This window comes from Seriola aureovittata, chromosome 2, assembly GCF_021018895.1.
Source record: "Seriola aureovittata isolate HTS-2021-v1 ecotype China chromosome 2, ASM2101889v1, whole genome shotgun sequence".
Classification (NCBI taxonomy): domain Eukaryota; kingdom Metazoa; phylum Chordata; class Actinopteri; order Carangiformes; family Carangidae; genus Seriola; species Seriola aureovittata.
In genome coordinates, this window is record NC_079365.1 from 13,025,887 (window position 1) to 13,049,699 (window position 23,813).

At 39.1% G+C, this 23,813-nt stretch overlaps 1 protein-coding gene across 6 annotated transcripts; it reads right to left on the bottom strand.

The window, feature by feature from the left end:
* Positions 1 to 423: 423 nt before the first annotated feature.
* Positions 424 to 23,312, bottom strand: elmo2 (engulfment and cell motility 2). Of its 6 annotated transcripts, none has more exons than XM_056399740.1 (23): positions 23,179 to 23,312; positions 18,851 to 18,919; positions 18,420 to 18,517; positions 18,013 to 18,053; positions 16,534 to 16,606; positions 16,384 to 16,434; positions 14,977 to 15,146; positions 14,566 to 14,665; positions 13,948 to 14,099; positions 12,936 to 13,014; positions 10,696 to 10,731; positions 10,250 to 10,300; positions 9,276 to 9,398; positions 8,904 to 9,023; positions 8,700 to 8,804; positions 8,502 to 8,610; positions 8,039 to 8,175; positions 5,808 to 5,971; positions 5,401 to 5,513; positions 5,202 to 5,309; positions 5,005 to 5,087; positions 4,808 to 4,885; positions 424 to 3,999 (listed from the first exon to the last, which is right to left on the bottom strand). In XM_056399740.1, the coding sequence occupies exons 3-23, from the start codon at positions 18,495 to 18,497 to the stop codon at positions 3,799 to 3,801; spliced, it is 2,172 nt and encodes a 723-aa protein (XP_056255715.1). In that variant the 5' UTR covers positions 18,498 to 18,517; positions 18,851 to 18,919; positions 23,179 to 23,312; the 3' UTR covers positions 424 to 3,798. The 6 variants fall into 6 exon arrangements, with proteins under 6 accessions (XP_056255715.1, XP_056255742.1, XP_056255725.1 ...); XM_056399767.1 differs by having other exon boundaries at positions 13,954 to 14,099; positions 23,179 to 23,311; XM_056399750.1 differs by lacking the exon at positions 23,179 to 23,312 and adding an exon at positions 22,945 to 23,172.
* Between the last annotated feature and the right edge of the window lie 501 nt (positions 23,313 to 23,813).

The window sequence follows — 23,813 nt, forward strand, 5'->3', positions numbered from 1 at the left end:
TTGACTTTTTGCTGAAGTTAGTAGTTACTTTACAAATTAAGCTTTTTCATACCAAATATAAGATGAGCTTATTAATATGGGATTTTGCTTTACATAAAACTTCAAAACTTTATATTAAATTTAGTTCAACTTGGGCCAGATACAACATTAAAACACTACTTACATGGGAATGGATCAATCTAATAATGGCACAATGGCAGGGGAGATTCTGCCTCCACAATTACTGCTTTTATTTTTGTCTGTTGATACCCAGAATAACATTTTGAATACTTAACTTTTACCTGCAATGAACTATCTACTTACTATCTGAAACTTACACTCTAAAACTTTTAATTTATAATATGTGGTTGAATAAATTACAAACTGGGCCTTTACTACAAAAGGTACATACAGCAAATTATTTGTGCATAGAAATGAACCACAGTAGTTAGACATTGTATTTATTCACACAAAACATAATACAACTCCTTCAATAAGGCAGCACAATACTGTATATACATACAATGATCTATATGTATACCATATTTTATGTTGTTATTTGTCAACTAACAACATGTCATTCTTTACTATCACTAGCAAGTGTAAATAAATAGTTTAGCAAGTCATGTAAAAGAGTACAAGATACGAAAACTTCAAGTCATACTGTTAGTACATCCAATGCAACGACCCTTTACTCACTGCTGTATTTTGTGGTTATTGATAGATTTACTGAGAGCAGATTAAGAGATCAGTGACTTACTGGAATATAAAGTAACCTTTATAAGCCTTTTTAAAACCTTCAATGTCAGTTAAGAATCAAACAGAAAAACATTATTTGAAAAAACAAATCTCAAATATATTCCTTTTCACAAAGAGCATGAACAGTAAGTGATGAACAGTAAGTGGCAATTTTTAATCATTACATAAACACTGACATCATCATTAAGTGCTGGAGTGAGTGTCATTCCTAAATGATATGAGGTGCTTGTGGTTTGATTGAAATGTGTTTGAAAAATGTGATACATTTTTTTCCAATGTGAAACGTCCCTCCACAGCAACGTGTACAGAGTGATGCAAAGTGAAAGTGTTAAATTCGTTTGATACCCATTCTCTTCACAGCTGATCAGATTGTACAATCATTTACAAAAATATAATTCTATTCTGCATTAACAAATGATAGCACTGTTTAGTACCAGTTGACAACGTGACAGGACACTGAGTGGCATGAATAAAATACACAAAAAGTTTGAAACCAATAACACTGTGGGGATTTAAAATGAAACGACATCAAGCAATAGTACTGTAATTTCTACCACTGTATACAAAGCACACAATACTGTATGCTCATATAATACATGAGCAGTACTAAATCATTCATCTGAGGGCTTCTGGCACTAAAAGAGGCCAACAGAGCTGCTGTTTTGTCCCTTTGAGTTCTGTTCTGCCAGTGCACAGTGCGATAAAAGGTCTGAAGTCAAGACTCAAAACTGCTGATGAATTCAAACACCAGGGGCATCAAACACTCGTGGAATGTAAAAGTTGGTCTCAAACAAACCACTGTACGAAAGAAAAACATAACTGTAACTTATCTCTATAATCTTTCCAAATATGGTAACACTTCATTTTAACCCAGACTCAATTTAGCATTTATAACCAGTATATAAACAATTCATAAATGGCTTACGCTATAATATAGTTGTAGCAGATATAAAGCAAATTGTACATGAATGTTTGCCATCAAAGTATAACAAAGCTGTAACTTTATATAATTATATATTTTCAGTAGTTTTAAACAGGAGTATACATACTGCTGCACATGTTTACAGCACATGTAAACAGTTAATAAATGCTTTATGAAAAGACAGATTGTTATAAGCCATTATATAACACTGGGGAGACACATTGGCTTCATAGGAGAAGTCATAGTTGTTAACGAAAACATTAATAAATGTTTAATATTGTCGTTATATCTGCTACAACTACATCATACTGTCTTATAATGTACTGTAAGCTGTTCTGTACTGTAAAATGTTCATATGCTGCTTATAATATAAGGCAAAGCAGTGACGGTGGTTCCACAAAAAAGGTTCATATTTTTCATGTTTTTGGATGTGTTCGAGGTCAGAGCTTTGACTCTGACTTCCATCATGGAACATTAAGTTCATTCCTTAAATCTTTTAACATAAACAACACACATTAAATCTTTACGCACAGACACACAGATACACACACACACACACACAGACACATATATGGTAGGCATGAGCGTGTTCAGGACTTAGCACATATCACACACTTGAACAGTTTCAGTTCAGTGGGATATATTTACTCACACCGTTTACCAGGGTGTGAAAAGGTGTATTAATCTGAGGAGAGAAGTGAGTCAAACAATGTGAAGCAGCATGAATGTTGATAAACAGAAGCCATAACAGATACGCAGTGTATATAGTGTATATGAATCAGTCCATTAACTGACCAGCTGATCGATAGACAATTAACTGGAAAAAATGTTGACAAACACTACATTGTTTGTATCATGATTCAAGCAAAAATGCCAAAATTCCTCTCAGATATGAGTCTTTGCTGGTTGTCTTGGTTTCTCATAAACAGCGCACTGAATATCTTTGGGTTTTGGAACAAAACAAGCAAGTTAAATATGTCAAATTGGACTCTGGGTTCTTATGGTGATTCTTACGATTTATCACCATTTTATAGATTCAATTCATAATTAATAATCTATTCATATTTAGATTATTGTCTCAAAAGATTCATCAACTAATACAGAAAAAGATACATTCATCTGTAGATTAATCAATCATGAAAATAGTCATTAGTTGCAGCCCTACACTGTTCTGTCCAAGTCTGATAGACATGATGATGGTTACAAACAAATTGTGAGAAAGAGATTATCTTTGCAACCTCAACTATTTCTTTCATTTCTCCTCTTCATCGCTTAATTCCTACACATTTTTTTTTAAGTTGTTCAATAATAAACATCACCAGATATCTCAGTATTAATGAGTGTGCCATAGGAAACAGTATATAGGACCAATTAGGGAGAGCATCATTTAACCAGCTGTCCCTCCTACTGAAGTGACTTTGAGCAAGACGCAGGCTGAATCTCAATTACGTTCTATGGGTGTGAAAACTTTGAACCCCCCCCCCCATGTGACATTTAGTGCACGTCCTTCATGTCAAGGTGCAGACAGAATCGAAGTGACCGCAGTATTCAAACTGGAATGGTAGCTACTTCATCCTGTGTTACCATGGAGACCACACACATGGCTTGATTAATCAAATAAGCCTCAATTTGACTGTAACATACTCAAATGATGTCTAATTTGCAGATTTGTACAGCTTTTTTTTTTTTTTTATCTATAATCGCCATCAGGCACAGTATTATTTTTTTTGACTTTACAGGCAGGTTTATACAAATCAAGATGTGGCCTGGAGATTGCATTGATAAATGAGACTCACTGTATCTCTACCAGCTCCAGGAGCACTGCTCTGTAATGAACCCTGACCTGAACTCCCTGTGAAGCTATAAACAAATGTCTTCTATTTGACGAACCATACAGCATCACAAACATGGAGATGAAGAGAAGTCTCCAGGGTTCTGATAACTAAAAAAAAATTCAAAGTAGCCTTTTCTGGTGCACACACTTGCGGGTAAATTCATCAAAAGATGGAGTATACTCATCCTTGACAAACACACACATGCAGTGCAAACGCGCGCGCACACACACACACACACACACACACACACACACACACACACACACACACACGCGTGCTTGCGCGCACATACATGCACGCATCTCAGCTGTAGTTGTAGGTGAAGTTATATGAGCTAGGCTCCTTCGGCACAGGGGGCGGGGCTTCTGGGATCGTGATGTTCTCAAGGTCGAGGAGGCGGAGCTTCATCTCCATGCTGATGAGAGTATCTAGGTCACTACGCGTCAGGTCACTGCCCATCTCTCTGCCCAGCAGCGCACACAGCCCATCAGTCCAGATGCAGTACTGCTCCAAAAACATCACACACACACACACAAACACACACAGGAGCATCCATGAAGGCTGAGATAGTGTGTCCAAAGTGTCACAGTAGGTTTAAAAATGAGTGAATATAGGTGTAGTGTCCCTTAGTATATAAGCCATGCAAATATATGCAAATATCAAACTCAATGGAAATTAAATTTGCATGGTTGTGACTGAGCATCTAATTGGTTTTTGTTTGTTTTTTTGGATAATAATAACAATGAGTCAAAGCTATTTCAGTTAAAGTAGTATGAATAGTTTGGACACTGGGGCGCAGCAGAACAAACTGACAACACAATACATACATATTATGACCATCCTAAGTTTGGAAACGGCTGCCTATTTACATGTACATCAGACAGGGAGCAGCATTGTCGATCATTTGAAGTGCTGTTTGTGACCACTTAATGAATGTAAGTCCAATGTTCACTCTCTTCATTCCCTATTTTTGGTCTCCACCAAGTCCTGAGGCAAATATCTGTCTTTTTAGCTGCTCCACTATATTCATCTAGTTGCAAACTTTGTCTGTTTTGGTGCTGAGCAAGTAGTATAAAGTTGGAGCTTTTTCTGCCTGTGAGAGTGAACCAAAGCGGTAAAGCTGCGTGGTGGAAAATCAAAACAGCTGAAAGAAGTCATACAAAAACGGTCTACAGAGCTGTAACCTTACAGATAATTCGCTACGGCTTCATCACTGGGAGCAACATCTCCTCAATTCCACATATTTATCCCACTGTTCGTATAAAAAATCACTGAGTAGAGCAGAATTAAGCCTCAATGTTGCTGAGCTTACCTCATACTTGTTGGGTGCAACAAAATTGAGCGTCTCATCAGGATCATAGAGGACGGAGAAGGCTAACTCCAGCACCTCCTGAGAGAATCAAACAGGTCAAACAACAAACTGTTCCTACGCTGAGAGACGGCAAAAAACAAGAGAACAGCTAAGTGACTAGAATGACAATAGAAAAAGGTTAAAAAAAATGATACTACCTTGTTTTGTTTCAGAGCACTTTTTTCTTTCATATGAGGGCAGTCCTTCCCGGTTACCACAGACTTGATGTCTGACACGGGGACTAGGAGGAATCCAAAAAAAAACTATTTATGTAAGATCTGTTAGGGACAGTGTTTTGATTTGTGTCAGTTATTGGAAGACGGAGACACTTGGAGATATTGAAGGTTTCACTTACTTTTGTCACTGAGGAGTTCAAAAGGCACTTCACCCTGAGGAGACTCATCAAGGTCCCCATAGTGCAGCACTTTGTGATTCAGCGAGAGTCTGCAGAACCAAAACTTCTCTACAAAAGACAGAGACAGGGAACACAAGGCTTAGCTGATAATCAACAGCAGCAGTAAAAACCAAGGTGACTGTATTGACAGGGGGTGTACCTTGCCTTCGGCGGTTCCCCAGCTTACGAAAGCAGCTGCCCTCACACAGCCGGTTGAGTCGCTGTTGCTTGATGAGCTCTAAAATCTCGGGCTGAATTCTCTCCCGCAGCTCACTGCGGCACCAACACAGCGTGAGCAACAGGACGAAACACGTGCACAGAAATGTGTATAATGCTATACTATTTACTGTTACAATGACGGAGCTGGGTGCAGATTTGAGAGCAGCAACAGAGTCTGTTGCTAACAGAAGAGTAAAAGGCTGAGTCTTTAGTTGCTATGTGAGGTAATGCTCATTTTGTCAAAATAACACTGCTCACGACTGCGTGAAGATCTAGAAATGGCAGAAACATGCAGGTTAATACTGTAGGAATAGAGTAACAGTAGAAATAGCGTAGACACAGACTTACATGATAGGCGGAGACTGGAAGTCATCCTGGCTCATTCTCTCTGACTGCCGCAGACGCAGGATCTCTGAGTAGTTGAGGCCTCGCAGTTTATTCTTCAGCTGGTCTAAAGACGACGGCTTCATCGCCAGAGCCCTGGTGATCTGCTCGCGGACCACCTGCATCACCTGGTCAGGGTCAACGCACACATGAGCGTACGTGGTGTGAAGTGAGGAAAAGCGGTGACTTGTAATGTTTCCGGATCTACCTGCATTGGTTTTCGGTGAACCCGTGAATATTGTTAAGAGTTGTAATTCACAGAACCATTATTTTCCCATTTTAGAAATTCACCCTGCTGGGTAGAAATCGTTCCCCATCTAAAGGCATCAATATTTAAAATATATATACGAAATGGTCTGTCTGCTCTGTAACAATTGATTCTTGTTCATTTCAGTGACTGTCTAGATAAGCAGTAAGAATTGGAAGAAGCATTATTTAATAAACTAAAAACCTTTCAGCCGTCTGCTTCAGTGGGCCGCTCAGCCGCACACAGCAGAGGAACACAGCAGCAGCAGTAGTTAAGAGATGTGTGTGTAAACATGAAGGCTGACATTGCTCACGTTCGCACTGAGCGAACCTCGTATGGACAGATGGCAGGTATTTGGTAATTAGGGTCAGCGACTGCAAACAAGCTTCTGAAAGCTTCTCATGTTTTGCTTTTCACACAAAAATCACTTGAGTAGCAGTGTATGATGACATGCAGACTCTGCTTTTTTTCTTGGAACTAATGAAATGCGCCTCGAATAAAAATTTGTCAAAAGAAGAGGTTGTCGCTGTTGTGACACTCAAAAGTTCACAGTTAAGTTTTCCAGTCCTCTCTTTTGAATTAGTTATGTGAATTCACAATTTAATTAAGGATTTCAAGTAAGCGTAGGCAGAGTAGATGGCATATTTAGCTGTTTGGCTCTGACAGCAATAACACTGAATAAGATTCGTATTAATGCAATTTTTTACAGTCCAGCACATTCCTTTGAAGAAGCCTAAACAATTACAGTGTATTGTTCGTGGTTCATCTGTGCCCTCTTTTAAAATTATAAGAGTTCAGGGCAGTGTCAGCAAACACATAGGAGAAGATTTTATTGTATAACAAGTTCAGCTCTCTTTTTCTGAAGGTTGTCATATCCATTGTTGTATACAGTGGCTTCAAAGTGTTAGACTGCTTCACTTTTTGTACACCTGCCGTGTATGTCCATGTATATCAGTCTACACTCCATGACCCTTCATGACAAACTGAAAAATATGTTTTTAGATTTTTAAAAATCAAAATATTCAGACACTTGGTGGGTACTTTGTAGAAGCCTCTTTGGCAGCAATTACAGCCTTGAGTCTTCTTGGATCAATTTCTGCCACCACCATGCTTCACCGTAGGGATCAGCAGTGTTTGATGAGCCAGTGTTTGACCAGACGTGGTGTTTGGAGTTCAGTTTTTGTCTCGTCAGACCACACAATCTTTTTCCTCGTACTCAGAAACTCTTTCAAATGCAGTATGTCTTTAACCCACAGTGGCTTCCATCTAGCCGCTCTACCATAAAGGACTGATTGAAGGAGCGTTGCAGAGATGATCGTCCCTCCAGCAGGTCACCCTCCTTCTTGCCCAGTTACTTAGTTCGGCCTGACAGCCAAATCTAGAAAGAGTCCTGGCAGTTCCAGACTTTCACATTTAGTTCACATTTATTGAGGCCACTGTGCTCCTGGGAACACTCAAAGCTTGGTTTTATACCCTTTCCCTGATCTATGCCTCTACACAATTTTATCCTGGAGGTCTATGGAGAGTACCTTAGACTTAATGGCTTGGTTTTTGTCCTGCTGCATGATTTGTGGGACCTCATATACACGAGTGTGCCTTTCCATTTGCCACAGGTGGAATCCAGTGAAGTTCTAGACACCTCTCAAGGAAAAGGAAGCAAACATGACGCACCTGGCCACAATTTGGAGTGCCACAGCGACGGGTCTGAATAGATTTCTAAAAACACATGGGTCACTGACAGTAGTGTTGGACTAAAATGAAAATTTTATCCATTCTAAATGAAATCTACAACACAATAAGTATACAAAAAATGGAGGGATCTGAATACTTTCTGAAGCCACTATATTATCTGTGAGGTCTGGGATAGGAGGCAAGTACACGTGAGTGGTTTATAAATATACACATGTATATAAATATGAATATGTTAAAGAGTGCTTTAATCTCAGACCTTGTTGAAGTCCTCAGCCGTGGCCCTCATCTCCTTCCAGGTTTTGTTAAGCAGCTGGATGCAGACACAGAAGAACTCCTCCCATGCTCGGTCATGGGTAAAGAACATGGGGTGGTAGTCGTTACAGCCCTCGTTAGCTAAACGAAAGGAATGATTTTAATTGTAAAATAAAACTATTGGTGTGAAAGAAGCATTCCTCTTCTCTTTCTCACTATCCGATCTCATATCTTATTATCCCTTTTTAAAGATTTTTTTTGGGGCATTTTGCCAAAAGCTGACAGTCTAGAGACAGACAGGAAATAAGGCCAGAGTGAGAGGAGTATGACAAGCAGCAAGCATCCCCTGGCTGGGAGTCGAACTGCGGACGTTGCAGTTATGTGGTTTGTGCCTCAACCATTATATTAGGACACAGATTAATAAAAGTAAAACAGCTACTCCTCTTGTTGATTACAGATCTACTTACGCAACTCTCCAACCTGGAGTATCTCGCACAACATTCGAGTGAGTTCGATGGCACACCGACCGAAGGGACATTCATGCTTGTCCTCTCGGCTGCTGTTCTCCAGGACGATCTGTCAGGGAGGGAGGAGACATGTTAGGTGTGGCTGACTTCTACGCCTTTGTGAGCTGAGCAAAAGTCATGCCTGAGGCCAAAACTAACCCTGATGTACGTGTCCTGGTGAACTTTGGCCAGGTACAGCATGTTGTCCAGAGCTAGCATCCCTGGAGGAGTCTGGGTGAAATCCATAGCCGGGTTCACGTGGTTCTGTGTATTGGAAAGGAAGGTTTATGTAACTTTGACGTGTTTCAATTTATTCCGATAAATCAAAAGTAGAAGAAACTGAAACCTGGACTGAAGACTCACAGTGAAACCCAGCATCTTATAGTCCTTGGTGTACATCGCCTTTCTTTTCTCTGTACCAGTGGGATCATTTTCTCCATCGAAGGCGATCCTACGCAGCTCAAAAATGATATCTCTCTGGGCCTGAGCCACAGCAAGATGATATTTTATCAGCAAAAAATTGTTAAACTTTTAACATGACAGCAGAAAAACAATAAGAAAAACCAAAAAAAGTTAGGTGAATCAGCAGTCAGCGGTCGGCAGAACACAATGTTTAACGGTGATATTAGCTATAAGTTCTTAGGGGGAAATCTTCATTTGTTTTGTTGTACTTAGTGATGCAGGAATCAGTCTACGCAGCATCGAGAAAATAACAATTATAATTGAAATCTTTACCTGGTCATTGGGATCCATTTTGGTCATCATTCGTTCTTCCAAAAGGTTAAAGGTCAACACCTGCAGCACATACAGCTGGTGTGCCATTTCTGCTTTGATTGGTCGATTTCCTCTTATAACGTGCTGGAAAAGAGGAACTTTGACTTAAGAGCAGAATCTCCACATAGGCTGTAATGCGTGCACAGAAAACATCACACGGCACAAAACAAATCTGCCCCTTGTAACATAAAAGGGAAAGCCTGATAACTTCTCCTTTGATAACACGCTGAAGGGCATCTGCAAAGCCTAGAAAATCACCTGAAGATTCAAGAGAGAAATGCCAATCATTTTATGGACTGACCACGCTCAATGCAAAACAATGAAAATGATTCGGCCTTAGAACAGGCGATAACACAGACACTGCGAGCATCCAGCAGGTAACCAGGTCTCATCAAACAGTCCACCAGAGCATGCATTGCTGGAGCACTTCCAGGAATGTTTCCTTGTTACAGGAGGCAGGAGTGCAGCATCCTCCTCACTGACATTTGGAGCCAGTTCAGTCAGTCACTTCCAGATGGTGCCAAAAGGAATTATTTTCCGAACAGATTTTGCTCCACTTCCACGGACTTCGTGCCATATCTTATTTGCTGGTTCTGTGTCACAGCTCTCTGAATGAGTACATATTTTACTCACTTATTCACTTATTCACTTTCTGAACTGCTTGTCTCAGGGATCAATCTTCCAGCTCCCAATGGCCACCAAGCCCAACAGAGGACAGTCTCAAAGAAGGTTGAACAGAAATATTTAGTGTTTTATAAAGTTTTCCAATGTTTTAATACAGACTACTTTCAAACACAATCCCTGGGAACTGCTCAAAGTCTGTGTTTACAGCTGTCTGAAAGCTCAATAGCCAATTAGAGGAGAGCGTTAACTCTGATGTGCAGCTGAATTAGCCGGGAACACTTTGTTTTCTACATTTCACACTTGATACTCACATTGAGGATGATGGATCGCAGGTGTTTCTGGGCCAAAGTGCTTGCCATTTCCTGAGTGTAAGAGATACAACAAATCCAACACACAGTTCAGGTGAGGGAAGATGCTTTACTAAAAAGAGCAAAAAAAGTGCAAAGACATAATTGAAATCTATCTACGGAAAATGGGAATTTTAAACAATTACTGAAATGCAGCAACACCCTGAAGCTACATTTCCATCAGTGGCTTGAACCGTATGCCCTTTGCACCTTCTGTAAAACATGACAACATGGTGTAACTTCCATATGTCAACACAGTCTGTCTGCTGCTGCAGCAAGCCATGGTTCTATCTCAACTGGCATGGATTATGCAGTGGCTTGTCATGACACAGAAAGAGCTAGAGAGTGAAGGAGGAGAAGTGCTGTGGGGTGGACAGGATGGTATGAGATGCTGAGGGATGCGTACTCACAGTCAGGTGCTGCTCCAGCGGGTTAGTATACTCCTCCTACGGGTTGAAGGGAGGGAGGAGGGACGTGGGTGTAACAATAATGGAAACAAAGAGTGCACACACGGACCATGAGATACAGGGATACATCACCGGCACAGCATGCAACAGAATAAGGACATGAAACAGCATAATGTCAAATAAGAACCTCAAGTAGTCACGACAAATACAGGTATCTGTTTTAAAAAAAATCCTAACATGCCTGATACATCTGACAACCACATATTTATTGGTTTATTCCAACTGGTTTTGAAAGGATTTCATAAACCTAAGGGCTGGAAAATTGTATCAACCCATGGAAGAAAAGGTGATCTTTAAACCAATATTTATGCATGGAAATCACTGTGGTGTCCTGGCAGCTCCCTTAGCAGAGATGTTTATCATGTGCCCCTGATCTGCAGAGGATTTTCATCACTGTAGATAAAAAACTGTCCAATAATAAAAAATAAAAAAAAAAACACTGGAGTGAGAAGCCAACAGTTCGATGTATTGGACTGTTAATACTGTTAGTTCAACAGTGCCAGCCACATGCAGTATGTGCTGTTTCCTCTCTGCTGTATTTATCTCACTGAACCTCACACACAGTCCCTGACTGGAACTGACTCAGTTCGCCCTCCAGTGGTCATTAACTGCAGCAGCTGAAGATGAATTTGCGTTCAAGGAAAACTCTCCCTGTAACACAGTATAGAATATTGGATTGGAAATGTTTTCTACTGTACTGTACTAAATGTAATGTAATGGCGGTTTACAGTTACTGAAGCAAACGCAGCTTTCACAGTAATTCAGAATGACACCTCAACCTATTACTATCTCCTCCACTTTATGTTGTTGCTTTGTAACATCTGCCAGTATTTAGTTATTACCACAGAAACTAATTATAAAAAAAGGAACATCATACATAGACAACATATGTAAATAGGGCTCCTGATTTAACCCAAGAGTACACACTTGTAGGCCGAACTGATATTTTCACTTTATACATTAAATGCGATTTACTTTATTACTTTAAGTGTTGTATTATGTTAGAGAAAGAGATCTATAATGTAAGTTCATCGTAAAATATAACCTTTTTAGTTATTTGTACACATCTGTTACAAAATTATTATTGTTTTACCTGCAGGTTGCAGGATGCAGGTAATACCATGTAATGTTTTTATCCTCCATATTTTCCTCCAGTTCAGTCCTGAAGATATTATTTTCTCCACTGAATGCACGATAGCAGAATGGCTTTATGGCTTTCTAACAGAACTGTGTTAAAACTGTTCACACATGTTCAACTGTAAAGGTTGTATTTTACATGCTGACAAACTAACTGACAAATCACATTGAGTTAAACTTAGAAACGAATCACACACAGGGACAAAATAGTGCATGGAACAGGGTGAAGCACTGCAGTGTGCTAGTGAACTATGTGAGCTAGGAAAAAAGTTATCATTGCAGAGTGATTGCAGCAGTGCACAGGAAATGAGACATAAGTGATCAGTAACATACTGACAGACATCCAAAAAAGCACTCACGCCTTTAGTTTTTGTACATTTGTCTGTGCTTCAAGGATATTTCAGATTCCAGATACATTGGTTTGTTTTTGCCTGTAACTCTTAAATCAAGCTGAGAGGAAAGTAAGATCTTAATGTGAATATAAATTTTAAACAGCTGCAGCTTTCAACATCACGTCATTAATTGTTATCAATTAATCCCCATGTGAGTTATATTTTACACTCCGCACAGTAAAAGTATGGGATGTACTACTGAATGGCATCAAGAACAATTTTTGACTTTAATAAAAAATAAGCACTTTTCATTGAATTTAACCTAAAAATAAATCCTTAATTAATGCATCATGCTTGGATCTCTTCCAAACTCTTTGTCAGTTACAGCTGGGTGGCAGGTCTACCTCACTACCCTGTTCTGAAATAACTGCAGCATGACAAATGTACAAACTTCAAAGCAAGGTGAGTACTATTTTGAGAGAGTGTGTCATTACAGCAATGACTGTCAGACAGAATCCACAACATGACAGCTGGCAGACAGACGTCTATTTATGAGATTAGCCTCAACTAACCTACTGCTGCAAAAATTACCTGCCACGGTGAGGCAGATAATATGAGAATGGAACATTATTAGTATTCCACTATCTATCTATTATGCGTATTCAGTCCTTTTCTCTAATACAGCACGCTGTGCTGTGACTGCTGTGCACTGACCTGTCGCCTGTCCTCTGGTGCCTTCAGGAAAAGAGCATTGATGAGGGCGATGGCGTAGGTCTGGATCTCCTGGTTTGACCTGAAGAATTATCCAGAATCATACCAACCAGTTAGAAGCATCGTGCTCCACAAATCTCCACACAGAGTTCAAACTACAGGCTAACAACTATGCTACGTTACAATAAATCTAACTTTTATTGCTATGACTACCAATACCTGAGATGAGTGCGGGATTTTTAGACACCAAGAATTTTCTATAATTGTTATTTCTAATTTTATCTTGGAAATATTACAAGGTCATTGGCAATATCTAAATTCCCATAAAAAGACCAAAACCAACAATGAATTGATCATATTAACGAGTACTTTCTGAGTAGCTGAAACCTAATATAGCTTATTTTTCTGTGCTGTTGTCTAAAAACTATTAAAAACATATCAGTGAGACACACCGTTGCACTTGGTGATATGGTCCATCATTATGATTAATATGGGCTTTTTTTTTTATTATTTTGAATCAATCCCAAATACAGTGTCCTGCTGCTGTAAATACTCACTAGAGCAGAAAATGTGTATAAATCCACCGCTGAAAGTAGTCCCTAACAACTAATTACTCCTGTTTTAGCAGCATCTACTGAAAACTACAGTGCCCAGCTGTTACTTCCAGCTGGAAATTACATACATGAAATGTACATGTGACCTGTTTGTTGAGATTATAACAAATTCTACTGGGGCTGAGATCAAATAACAGAAGAGAGGAGCCAAAAAGTATTGACAGACACACTAACACATTGCTGGTTTTGGTCTTTTCAAGGGATCTAGTGAAAACAAGAAAAACAAAATTGACTGAGGTCATCTAAGCATCCTGAACACACCCTTTAATTAGTGCCACAAGCTTAACATCATGGCAAATTTCACTATATTCCATCTCTTAAGTTACCCCACACTGCTACATTCACTCCCCTGCCCCCCATATCAGAGTGCGGGAAGCCCCTGTGCGTGTGTGTGTGCTCACACTTGCAGGTGCCCGATGAGCTGTCCCACGGTGATTTCCTGTGCCACTCGATGATAGAGGCTGTGGCTGTTAAGGACCATGCTCTCCAGGATAGCCAGAGAACGCTGCAGGATGGACACATCCACCATTGGCTGGTTCACGTAGCCGGCAATCTGAGAGGGGACAGAGGAGACGCAATTCAGTCTGAGCTCAGTCAGTGCTTGTGTCAAACCAATATAAGCGTATGTAATGCTTAAAAGTAAAAAAGTTAAAAGATGAAAATCAAGTGGTGTCTTCTTTCTGAAAGAAAAAAGTTAAATTTTCTCTAAAAGAAAACTAAATGAAGAGTTCAGTAAGTTTCCCCTGGGTAACTGTCAACGCCAAACTGAAGTCTTCAGAAGGAAACTAGCCACATGCACACTGAAGGAGCTCCAAATGATGTGAGGAGTTGCTAGGCAACAGCACCCACTCATTTTCACCACGTAGGACAAAAGGAAGGTCAAGCAATTAAATAAAAGTGTGTGAATAAAAGTGAATAAAAAGTCAGACCTTGATATTTAAAACTGTGGAAACTTGTGTCCAGGGTCTCTACGAAACTCTAATGTGTCAGATGAGCTGTTCTTTTGTTCATGGAGGTACCTGTTTGATGAAGGAGAGCGAGATCAGGTCCCAGGACACAATGCCATGATCCATTAGTTCCAGGAAGGCAGTGAGAGTGAAGGCCAGCATTTCACCAAAGCTAAAGGGAGAACAGAGCAATCAGTACAGGTACAGTAACTTTTCACATTATCTGACCTGTTTCAACCTTCAAGCTCTAATAATAAATGTATAAAGAAATAGAATCATGGGTTCAATAACATAGACTTCACTGTTTCCAACATAAATGGAGGTTAAGTCAGTAATGTAAGACTTCTACACTGAAAATACATTACACTGTCATTAATGTGCAAAATATAGTGGGGTCCAAAAGTCTAGACTTCGAGACTAATTTCCCGTTCAAGTGAATGGGACTTTTGGACCCCGCTGTCAAAAAACAAAAATTGTGCTCACTGGGTGCCACTCTCTACAAGACGTGCCAGTGTCCCAATGCCTTCCATATTGATGAACTCTGTGGCAAAGGTCGGGTCTGCAGACAGCTTGGCGAGCTCTTTCAGAGCCTCGAGGCGAGCGTCGATACCGTGGGACTGGATCCTCTCCAGGAGCTGACGAGCAGCACGAGCCTGTCAGCCAGAAGAAAACATCACCTTCAGGATAAGTTTATCACCGAGCTGTGATGTTAAGGCTGTGCCTCAGGTCGAAAGTACTTTAGAGAAGTTTCTTGATGTTTTTGTACATTCTGTGGGTGTTGTATGTATTTGAACACTGATTGGGACTGTCACCATATACCTTCAGTGAGAAATAACTATAATAAGTGCTAACTGTCTGTCACATGAGCAACTGAAAAATTACAACCTGTCACTTAACAGGGTGCAAGAATTTTTTTCAGTCTTTTTGCATTTTGAGGAAATTTTAAAAAAAAAAGTTAAATAATTAAAATTAATTTGAATAAATTTAATGAGACTAAAAAAATAAAGGCAGTACACATGTCATGATTTATGTAATGACAGGTGAGTGAAGTGTCACTGCATCTTCAACTCAACATGGTTCATTAACAAATGGCATGATGTACCACACATTTTTTAGTGTTTTAGTTTAGTGTAGTGACTGTAAAAGGCTAACATGAGATCTTCAAGCTCTATTTTTGGGAGTTAAGGCACAGAGACTAATAATATGCACAAGCAAGTTAACTATGAATGGTCAAAGTCGATCTATGAACTATGTGAGAAGTTTGGGTTTATAATTTTTATGAATTGACATAATAAGTATGACTAACTCAGGGTAGTTTAAAACGTGTCTGCTGGTCTGACTGCTCGTGTTTCTGGACCCATCTGACTTCCTCTTTTGCGAAGTTACCACACTCCCAGTTCTCAGTGATGTACCTGCTGAGTTTAATATTATTAGTAAGTACAACAATGTTGGCCTTTAAAGCACAGCCAAGGCCACAGCGCTTTGGTGACACTTTCGGTGTTTTGGTGTTGGAGGTATAAAGTGCACCCACAATACACATGGAAGCAGGGTGGGGATTAGAAATATAAAATTATCATAGGTTATTGTTGAGAGTGTTAAAGGCTGCTGCTAGTAGCCATGAAAAATCTCATTAACTCGCAGTGCTCTCCCAGCATGATGTACTGACACTTTGCTTAAGGAGTTCAGATCAGTGTGTCCTGAAAGGAAACTTGCAAGGTGAATTTTAGAGGTACAAAAATCTGACATGGACCTGAGTGTGGTGATTTTCATGTGTGCAAACCTTTTGTAGTTGCTACAAAATAAGAATTAGAGAATTGAACAAGAGCTAATATACACACCAGTTACTTTACAGAGTAGAAGTGAACAGGAATATAAACAAGCGTCACTCACAGGTGAAATGGCTAATCGAAGGATGGTCCCATTTTTGATTTCACCACGGCTCTAAAATATAATAAAGCAGGAATTTTGGTTATAGTTCAGCAGTGATCAACATCATTAAAGTCATCAACACAAAGTTAAGAAGAAAACAGTGAAGCTCACCTGCTCGGTGATATAAAGCTGAGGGCCATCAGCATAACGCAGAGCAAACTGCTCTGAGCCTGACAAGGACCAGCTGAGGAAAAAACAGCAGAGAAAAAGTTAAATTCATTGTAAGTGTTAAATAAAAACCACAGAATCAGAGGAACATAATGCAGGAATGTTATAATGCAGCATACTCTAGTATGCATGAACAAAAGGTTGTGGAAAGTCAGCTTGCTCCCTCCAGCAGTTGTATTTACACCGAGCGGCAAACAGAGATTGTGGAGGAGAGTTACTCAGTGGGTGTTAACAGAAAAGTGCAAATAATTCTCTGTTTCAAATGGAAAAATGAAAAAGGGAGGCAGTGGGTAGATACAGCACAGGCAAGAGGTGGATAGGTGAGATAAAAATTTGCAATATTCATCAGTAAAGTACAAGACAAAAGAAAAGAAAATAAAGACAGCAGTGAAGCCCAAAGGGACAGGAAGAAACACAAGAGGAAATGATGACAGTAAAAAGCAGTGGGTAAAAATGGTTTTATCATTCATCAACAGTCACATCTTATCTCAGCGTGTGAACCACCCCAGTGCTGTGATAAAACTGGTCTCTACACAACTGCACCAACTGTGAATGGACACTGGGGATTTCAAGTTTAAAAGCTGCATCAAACATACATGCACATATTTTATTGCTAGGTAACACACTTCTATCAAAAACGCAGAACACTCATTCTGCTTTGACTCATTAAAACATAAGTAGAAGTAAAAACATTTTTTCTCTCCGGACATGCTGTTGTTTACCCTGAACCAGCAGGCAGCACAGCTCACAAGGTTAATAAACAAGTTAAACTGGTTTTTGCTATCTAGTGCTGTTAAAAAAATAACTCTCCGAGTGTTACCTGAGAGGGTTAAACTAATTTTTTTTCTTTTCTGATTTAAAGCGCATTCGGTTACAGATGTAGCGCACAGAGCAAGAGTTGGGTCGCTTCTTTCATTCAGAGCAATTTTTTCAGAGCTTCTACTGTTTCTTACGACAAGCAACCGAGTCAAGACCAGATAAATCACTGTCAACATCGGACATCATTTGCTGTTATGCAAAAGAGGAAACTTTTGAACAAAGACTAAAAAAAAAAAAAAAAAAAAAAAAATATATATATATGTATATATATATATATATATTATATATATATATTATATATATATATATATATAACATACACACAACCATTTATTTCAATAGTTTGTTTACAGTAGCTATGCAGTGTCAACTGCAAAAAATTTTTGCATGCGGTAATGATAAGTTAAACTGACTGTGCTAATCAAATAATGCATCTTTAGCTAATTCTCACACTTAATATAAATAAAGGTTCTTAATTCCCTTAGGTAAAATAGAGGAAAGACCAAAGAATATAATACATTGCAATTTTGTTAATATTCAGTCATTTGGTAAGACAATAAAAATCATGAGACAAATATAAGAATACGGGGGAATAATTCTTACCCATCACATACTTCCCGTATTATTGAGGACAAAGGTCTTTTCTGCAGAGAGAGAAAAAAAACATTACAAAGAAGCAAAAACATTAAATTGAACTGAATTATAAATCCTCACTACTAATACTGCCAAGTTTGATTAATATGTCAAAAGCGTCAGTTTGTCACAAGAGCATATAATTTAAAAAAGGCAAAATTTGTTAAGTTTCTTGTCATGACAGTTGCAGGTATTCTGCATCACTAAAACACATCTCAGCATTACTCATGTCTTTCACACTCAAAACGAGCCAATATGCATAATGTCACCCTTTAATGACCAAATCACTCTCTGAGGCCCCTAACAGCCAGCAGAGGTTGAGTCACTACAGGCAAACTGGAGATGTATTTAACGTCACGTTTTACACAAATACGGACCTGGTCCATCTCGATGAGCTGAGCATTAGCACCCGGCCATTCAATAGCCACCTTCACGATGTCAGCTGGGGGTGGCATGGCTGTGTTATCGTAGCACCCTAAAGAAGAAAAAAAAAAAGGGCATACATTTTCATTATCTGCTGGACAGTATTTGGGTTGATAACACCAGCCGTTGAAACCTTTTTAAAAACACCTTTTACATCAGTTAAACACTGAATTACATTTAAATTTGACACTGGAAATAAATGATAGATAAATGATGAAAAAAAGTGAAACATGTTTGTTAGGTCACCTACCCAGAAAGTATTACATGTATTATGTTGTTGTTATAACTCAGTGCTTTCCTTGATCCGCACTCCTACAGTAATTTTGAGTTTTGAGTCGTCTGATCATTAATTTCAGAACTACATGAACTAAAAGTTATACATTACCTAATAGAGAAATGTTGAGGGGTCAGTCTCTCTCACAGCTCTGCTGTAAAAACCACTGTGTCAGCTCCCCTGTGAACATAGAAACCCACACAGTGGTCGTGTCAGTGCAAAACCTTGCTTTTCTCAAAGTCCAAAAGCTCAGTTCGCTCCATCCCTGCTTTTTCTCTCCTCTCAACTGAATCTGTCAGTGAAGGGATCAATAAGCATGATGACTGTTTTTACAAAACCACCCCCATACACATACACCAACACATCCATATCTTGACTAGGTCAAGCCCTCTGCCTACTGGGCCGTGGGTCTTCAGTGTTTTGATTCCGTGGACATTATTGTTTTGCACTTTACTGCTAATACATAAACTGAATATCTTTACACTCCATTTGCATTATACCCATCCTCACAAAATTTTCTGACAATTCACTTGCAAGTGTAAGTAAGCCTTTTCAAATTGTGGAGGCATCATGTGTACAACGTTAGCAGTCCAACTGTGTTTCTGTTGTTGCAGGAATAAAATGTCTGGACCTGTCAGGAAAAACAGTGGAAATTATATATTGATATATAAGCCGGTCTGATATATATCTATCTATATGGATAGATATATATATATACACATGGATATGTATATATATATATATCAGATTTTAGGCCATTAAATAACTACAAACAACAGTAACAGTAAGAAATGACAGAGATATGTTTGAGATAATTACAAACATTTTTGTCATCAGTTTGTCCCCCTGGCAGCACTGACAAGTTAAATGTTGTTTGCAATTCTTTGACAACCAAATGTAATGCACATCATATGATATGTTGTTAACAAATTGTTTAAATGTCAAATGTTGGCATTAATATTACAACAAAAATCTATTAAAACACCATGATAAAGTATCTACCATTTGTTATCACCATATCTGAAAAAACATGGTCCACAGATTTATCCCAGAGCCCCTATCACGTTCTGCAGTTTTGCAATGAATAACTAAATACCTGAAACTGCTTACACATATAGATCACATATTTACAGTTTTTAAATTTTTGCTGTTTAATTTTCACATTTGTAAAGGCACACTATTATTCACCTAGAAACATTTCCAGCTTATTTTGTTAGGCCTCACTATTAGTATTAAATTTCACTAGTGCACCAATGTTTATTAAACTTATTTCATTATTTGCAACAACTGCTCTGAAAAACACAAACAAGAACAACACAGCAGAGACCAGTCTGTGGCAACAGAAAGAGATCTCTCTGCTCTGACATGAAGGAAGCGTAAAAAAAAAGCTGTCTGACAGGCTCTGTTTGTGATTGGAAGAGGGTGGTAAAGAAGAAAAAGACACTACTGTTTTCCCTATGGCTCTCTGCAGTCAGGGTGCTTTAAGGATACAAAACACCTTGTAAGGCTCACGGATGCTCATTTGAGAAAAAATCTTAATAATTGCGGAACTATTATGGGAGAAACAAAACCTCTCTTGAGATTTACCAGTTATAGTGCATTTCCATGCAGCACTGCAGCACAGTCTTTCTGAGGAGTTTATCTGGTTTTATTAATTTGTTCTGGCAAATGGCATCAGTTGTCAGTGTATCATTGCGCTGCAGTTGCCAGCTCCTCACGATTAAAACATTTCAAAATTGAAATAAAAATTTCAGCTGTAGTATGAATAATGAGTGTGGCTGAATCCTTTCATCTCTACATATCTCTACAGCTTTGAACTACCGATCACTGAACTACATTCTCCACATAATTTGTCACAACAGAGATTAATAAACTGAGATAGGGAAATATGTGTGTGTTTGATTTCAACTACAACAAATTAAGATGCATTCTGCAAATGATGGAGTCAGAGTGAGAAGTGCCAGTTATATTTGGATGCCAACCAGCCATCTGATGGAGAGGCTGCAGCCCCTACACGACTTCAAGCAGATCTCTGAGCCTGCCCTGCTGAAAACTTTTCTGCAAGTTCTGGTGCTAATTTTCATTTTCAATTGGCAATTGGCTAAAGACTCACAGATTGTTATGCAGTCTTATAGTTGATCTTGATATCTATGCAACTGTAAATGCAAACGTAAGGAAAATTAACTAAACAGCTAAGCAGGTGCTATTTAAACACACGTCATGATATGCATCAAAGTCATCATCCTCTTCCTGTCCAATCAGCTGAATTTCCTACAGATGGATTGCAATCGAGGTGTAGAAACATTGCAAAGATGATCAAGAGAAATGGGAGGAAACTGAGCTAAATTCCAAGTGTCATAGCAAAGGGTCTCAATACTTATGTCAATGTGATATTTCAGTTTTTCCTTTATAATAAAATTAGCAAAATTTAGTAAATTCTGTTTTCACTTTGTCATTATGTGGTATTGAGTGTAGATTGATGAGGGATTTCTTTTAGCATAAGGCTGCAACATAACAAAATGTGAAAAAAGTGTAGTGAAACACTTTCCGAATGCACTGTATGTGTTCAGTAAAATAACCATTTGTCAATGTTTGAATGCTACAAATCACAAAGACCTACTTACTAAATTCTTTTACTGTTGATATGTTATATTTATTTGGGGATAAACCAGTAAATATACAATGACACGATGCATTTTCTGTTTGGCAGTTCTTGCTAGTCTTCAGTACATAACTAAGCTTTACAGTAAAATATAAAAACAAGACAATATGACACACAACATTTTGCATTGATATTCAGTTTTTCAAAATTATTTTTTTGCAACATGTACTGCCTCAGTATGGCAAATGTTCAGTATAGCCTAACACTGAATCCACTTAATGCCACAAACGCCAGCTGAACAGAAAGCAGAACCTTAATAGGGAAAGCACAGGTGTTGTTAATAACGTTAATAACCTTAATAATGTAGCTCTGCTCTGTTCAGTGAGCCAGCCAGTAGGCCCAAAAAGCAGCAATACAGTATCAATTACACTTGTGTTTTCTCAACTCACAACTAAAGATTTAAGTATTATTGCAGGGTTATAGACCGTTTCCACAGCAGGCCTTGTGGTAACAGTAAAGTACCTGGTGTAACTGTTAATTCATTATGGCTCAGCTTTGTTTAGTTGTCCCAGTATGTCATCAAGTTGGCCAGCATGCAAGCATTGCACACCTGCAATTACTGTTATTAATAACACCTGTCACAACATCCGCTGTTAAAATGGTCCTGCTCTGTTGCAGTGCCTTATAAATAGATAGTATATTTTTGTGGTGACTGCAGTACAGAAACGGAGATGCAAACTGATGGCAACAGCTAAGTTAAGTGATGGGAACTGTTTCTGTCCTTACTACTGTTGCTACAGCCCTGTGGTGGTAGCATAGCAACAGCTGCTAAGGATCTCCAGCATGAAAAGAAATCCCAGTGTGGTTGGAGCTTCTTTTCACAAAGACCCCCAACTACTTGTGCGGCCCCCCCACCAGCTACTTTTCACCGCGACCCGGATGTTTCTGACGCCATTTTACTATTCTTATAATGTGGTTTGCAGTTTCTGTCTGTGCTGGTTCAAATAAAAGATTCACACATGTAGGCTGTGAAGAGCCGAACTTTTTATGGTAGCTTGTGTTAGCTTGTTGAACGTGCGGAGTGGCGCCCCCTCTGGTGATATGATGCATATTAAGAGATGGCTGCTCCATTAGTGGGGGAAAAATAACTTTAGCAATGCTCCTTTACCCTCAGCACATAAAACGATGATTTCCTTTAGAAAAAATTTACAGTAATTTCCACATGAAACGCAACAACAGTCATCCTCTTGCATGTCAGGAGATGGACGGTTTGCTGGCATGATCCGTTAACGTTAGCTACCATCTCACAGACGCACTATTAACACCGTCAGTACACGCTTCTTGTATAAGAAGCTTTAAACCTAACTTATTAAAAGACGTAAGACCTGATCATGGGTGATCGATCAGGCTCGATTGAAGCTATGGTAACCAGAAGCAGCTCTCAGACTGATGCAGCGACGGCTGCATTTGCGACCCTGTGATCTTTAACGAAATCAATCAAAAGTCCTGATAATATCGGTACATTAAACAGCGGCTAGCACAGACAGCACTGCCTCTTACTATCCTCTGACTGAAAGTAACACTAAACATCAAACTCACTCACTATCGCAGCCAGCAGCAGCGTTATTCTTCAGAAGGCGGCTAATGTTTTCCAGTCATCCAGCCAGTCCCTGTCTGCTCCTCCATTGCAGTCATGATGCAGCCTGTCTCTGGGCGGCTGTTCACATGATGTCCTGTATATCTCTCAGTCCTGATCCTCACTTACTCTGCTCTGAACGGCTGGATGATTTTACTGAAGGCTACTTAGCTGCTAATGTCGATGCTCGGTGTTACTCACCCTTTGAGTGGGCCATCGATGATGCTCAGTATCCCCCTCTCTCCAGTGAAATACTTTTGGAAGGGAGACTCATTTCCACGCCTTGTAGGCGGGACACAATGTAAATGTCACCGTCTGCAAATGAGACAGACCCTTCATCTCTGTCATTTGTGCACACTCAAACTGACATCTTCTTCCTTTGCAACCTGGGACACGACCAATGACACGACATCAGTCTTTCTACACGTATTTGGTTTGTGTAGGTGCAGTAACTGACAGTCAGTATCTTTGACAGGGGTTTATTACCGAGTTCCCTAATCCATGGTATAATGAGACATCCTATACACAGATATGGCTATCCATATATTATTAAACGACTTCAGTTTTCTCTTTCTCATTTAATTACATTTTACTTTTCTTCTTTGGTGGTTTGTGGTATTCAAGCCCAAACCAAGAAAAGCTAAAGCTTAGAATATCACTAAATGAGATGTCTGTTCTTAAACATGTGGCACATATGTTTGTCAGATCCTGGTATGGTTCATTTTGCTCAAAACTGAAAGATCCACATATGCCACTGCCAATACAATCCTAAACAAATTACAGTTAGCAAGTCATAAATTTAAAAAAAAATCATCAAATATTTATCATTTTATCTC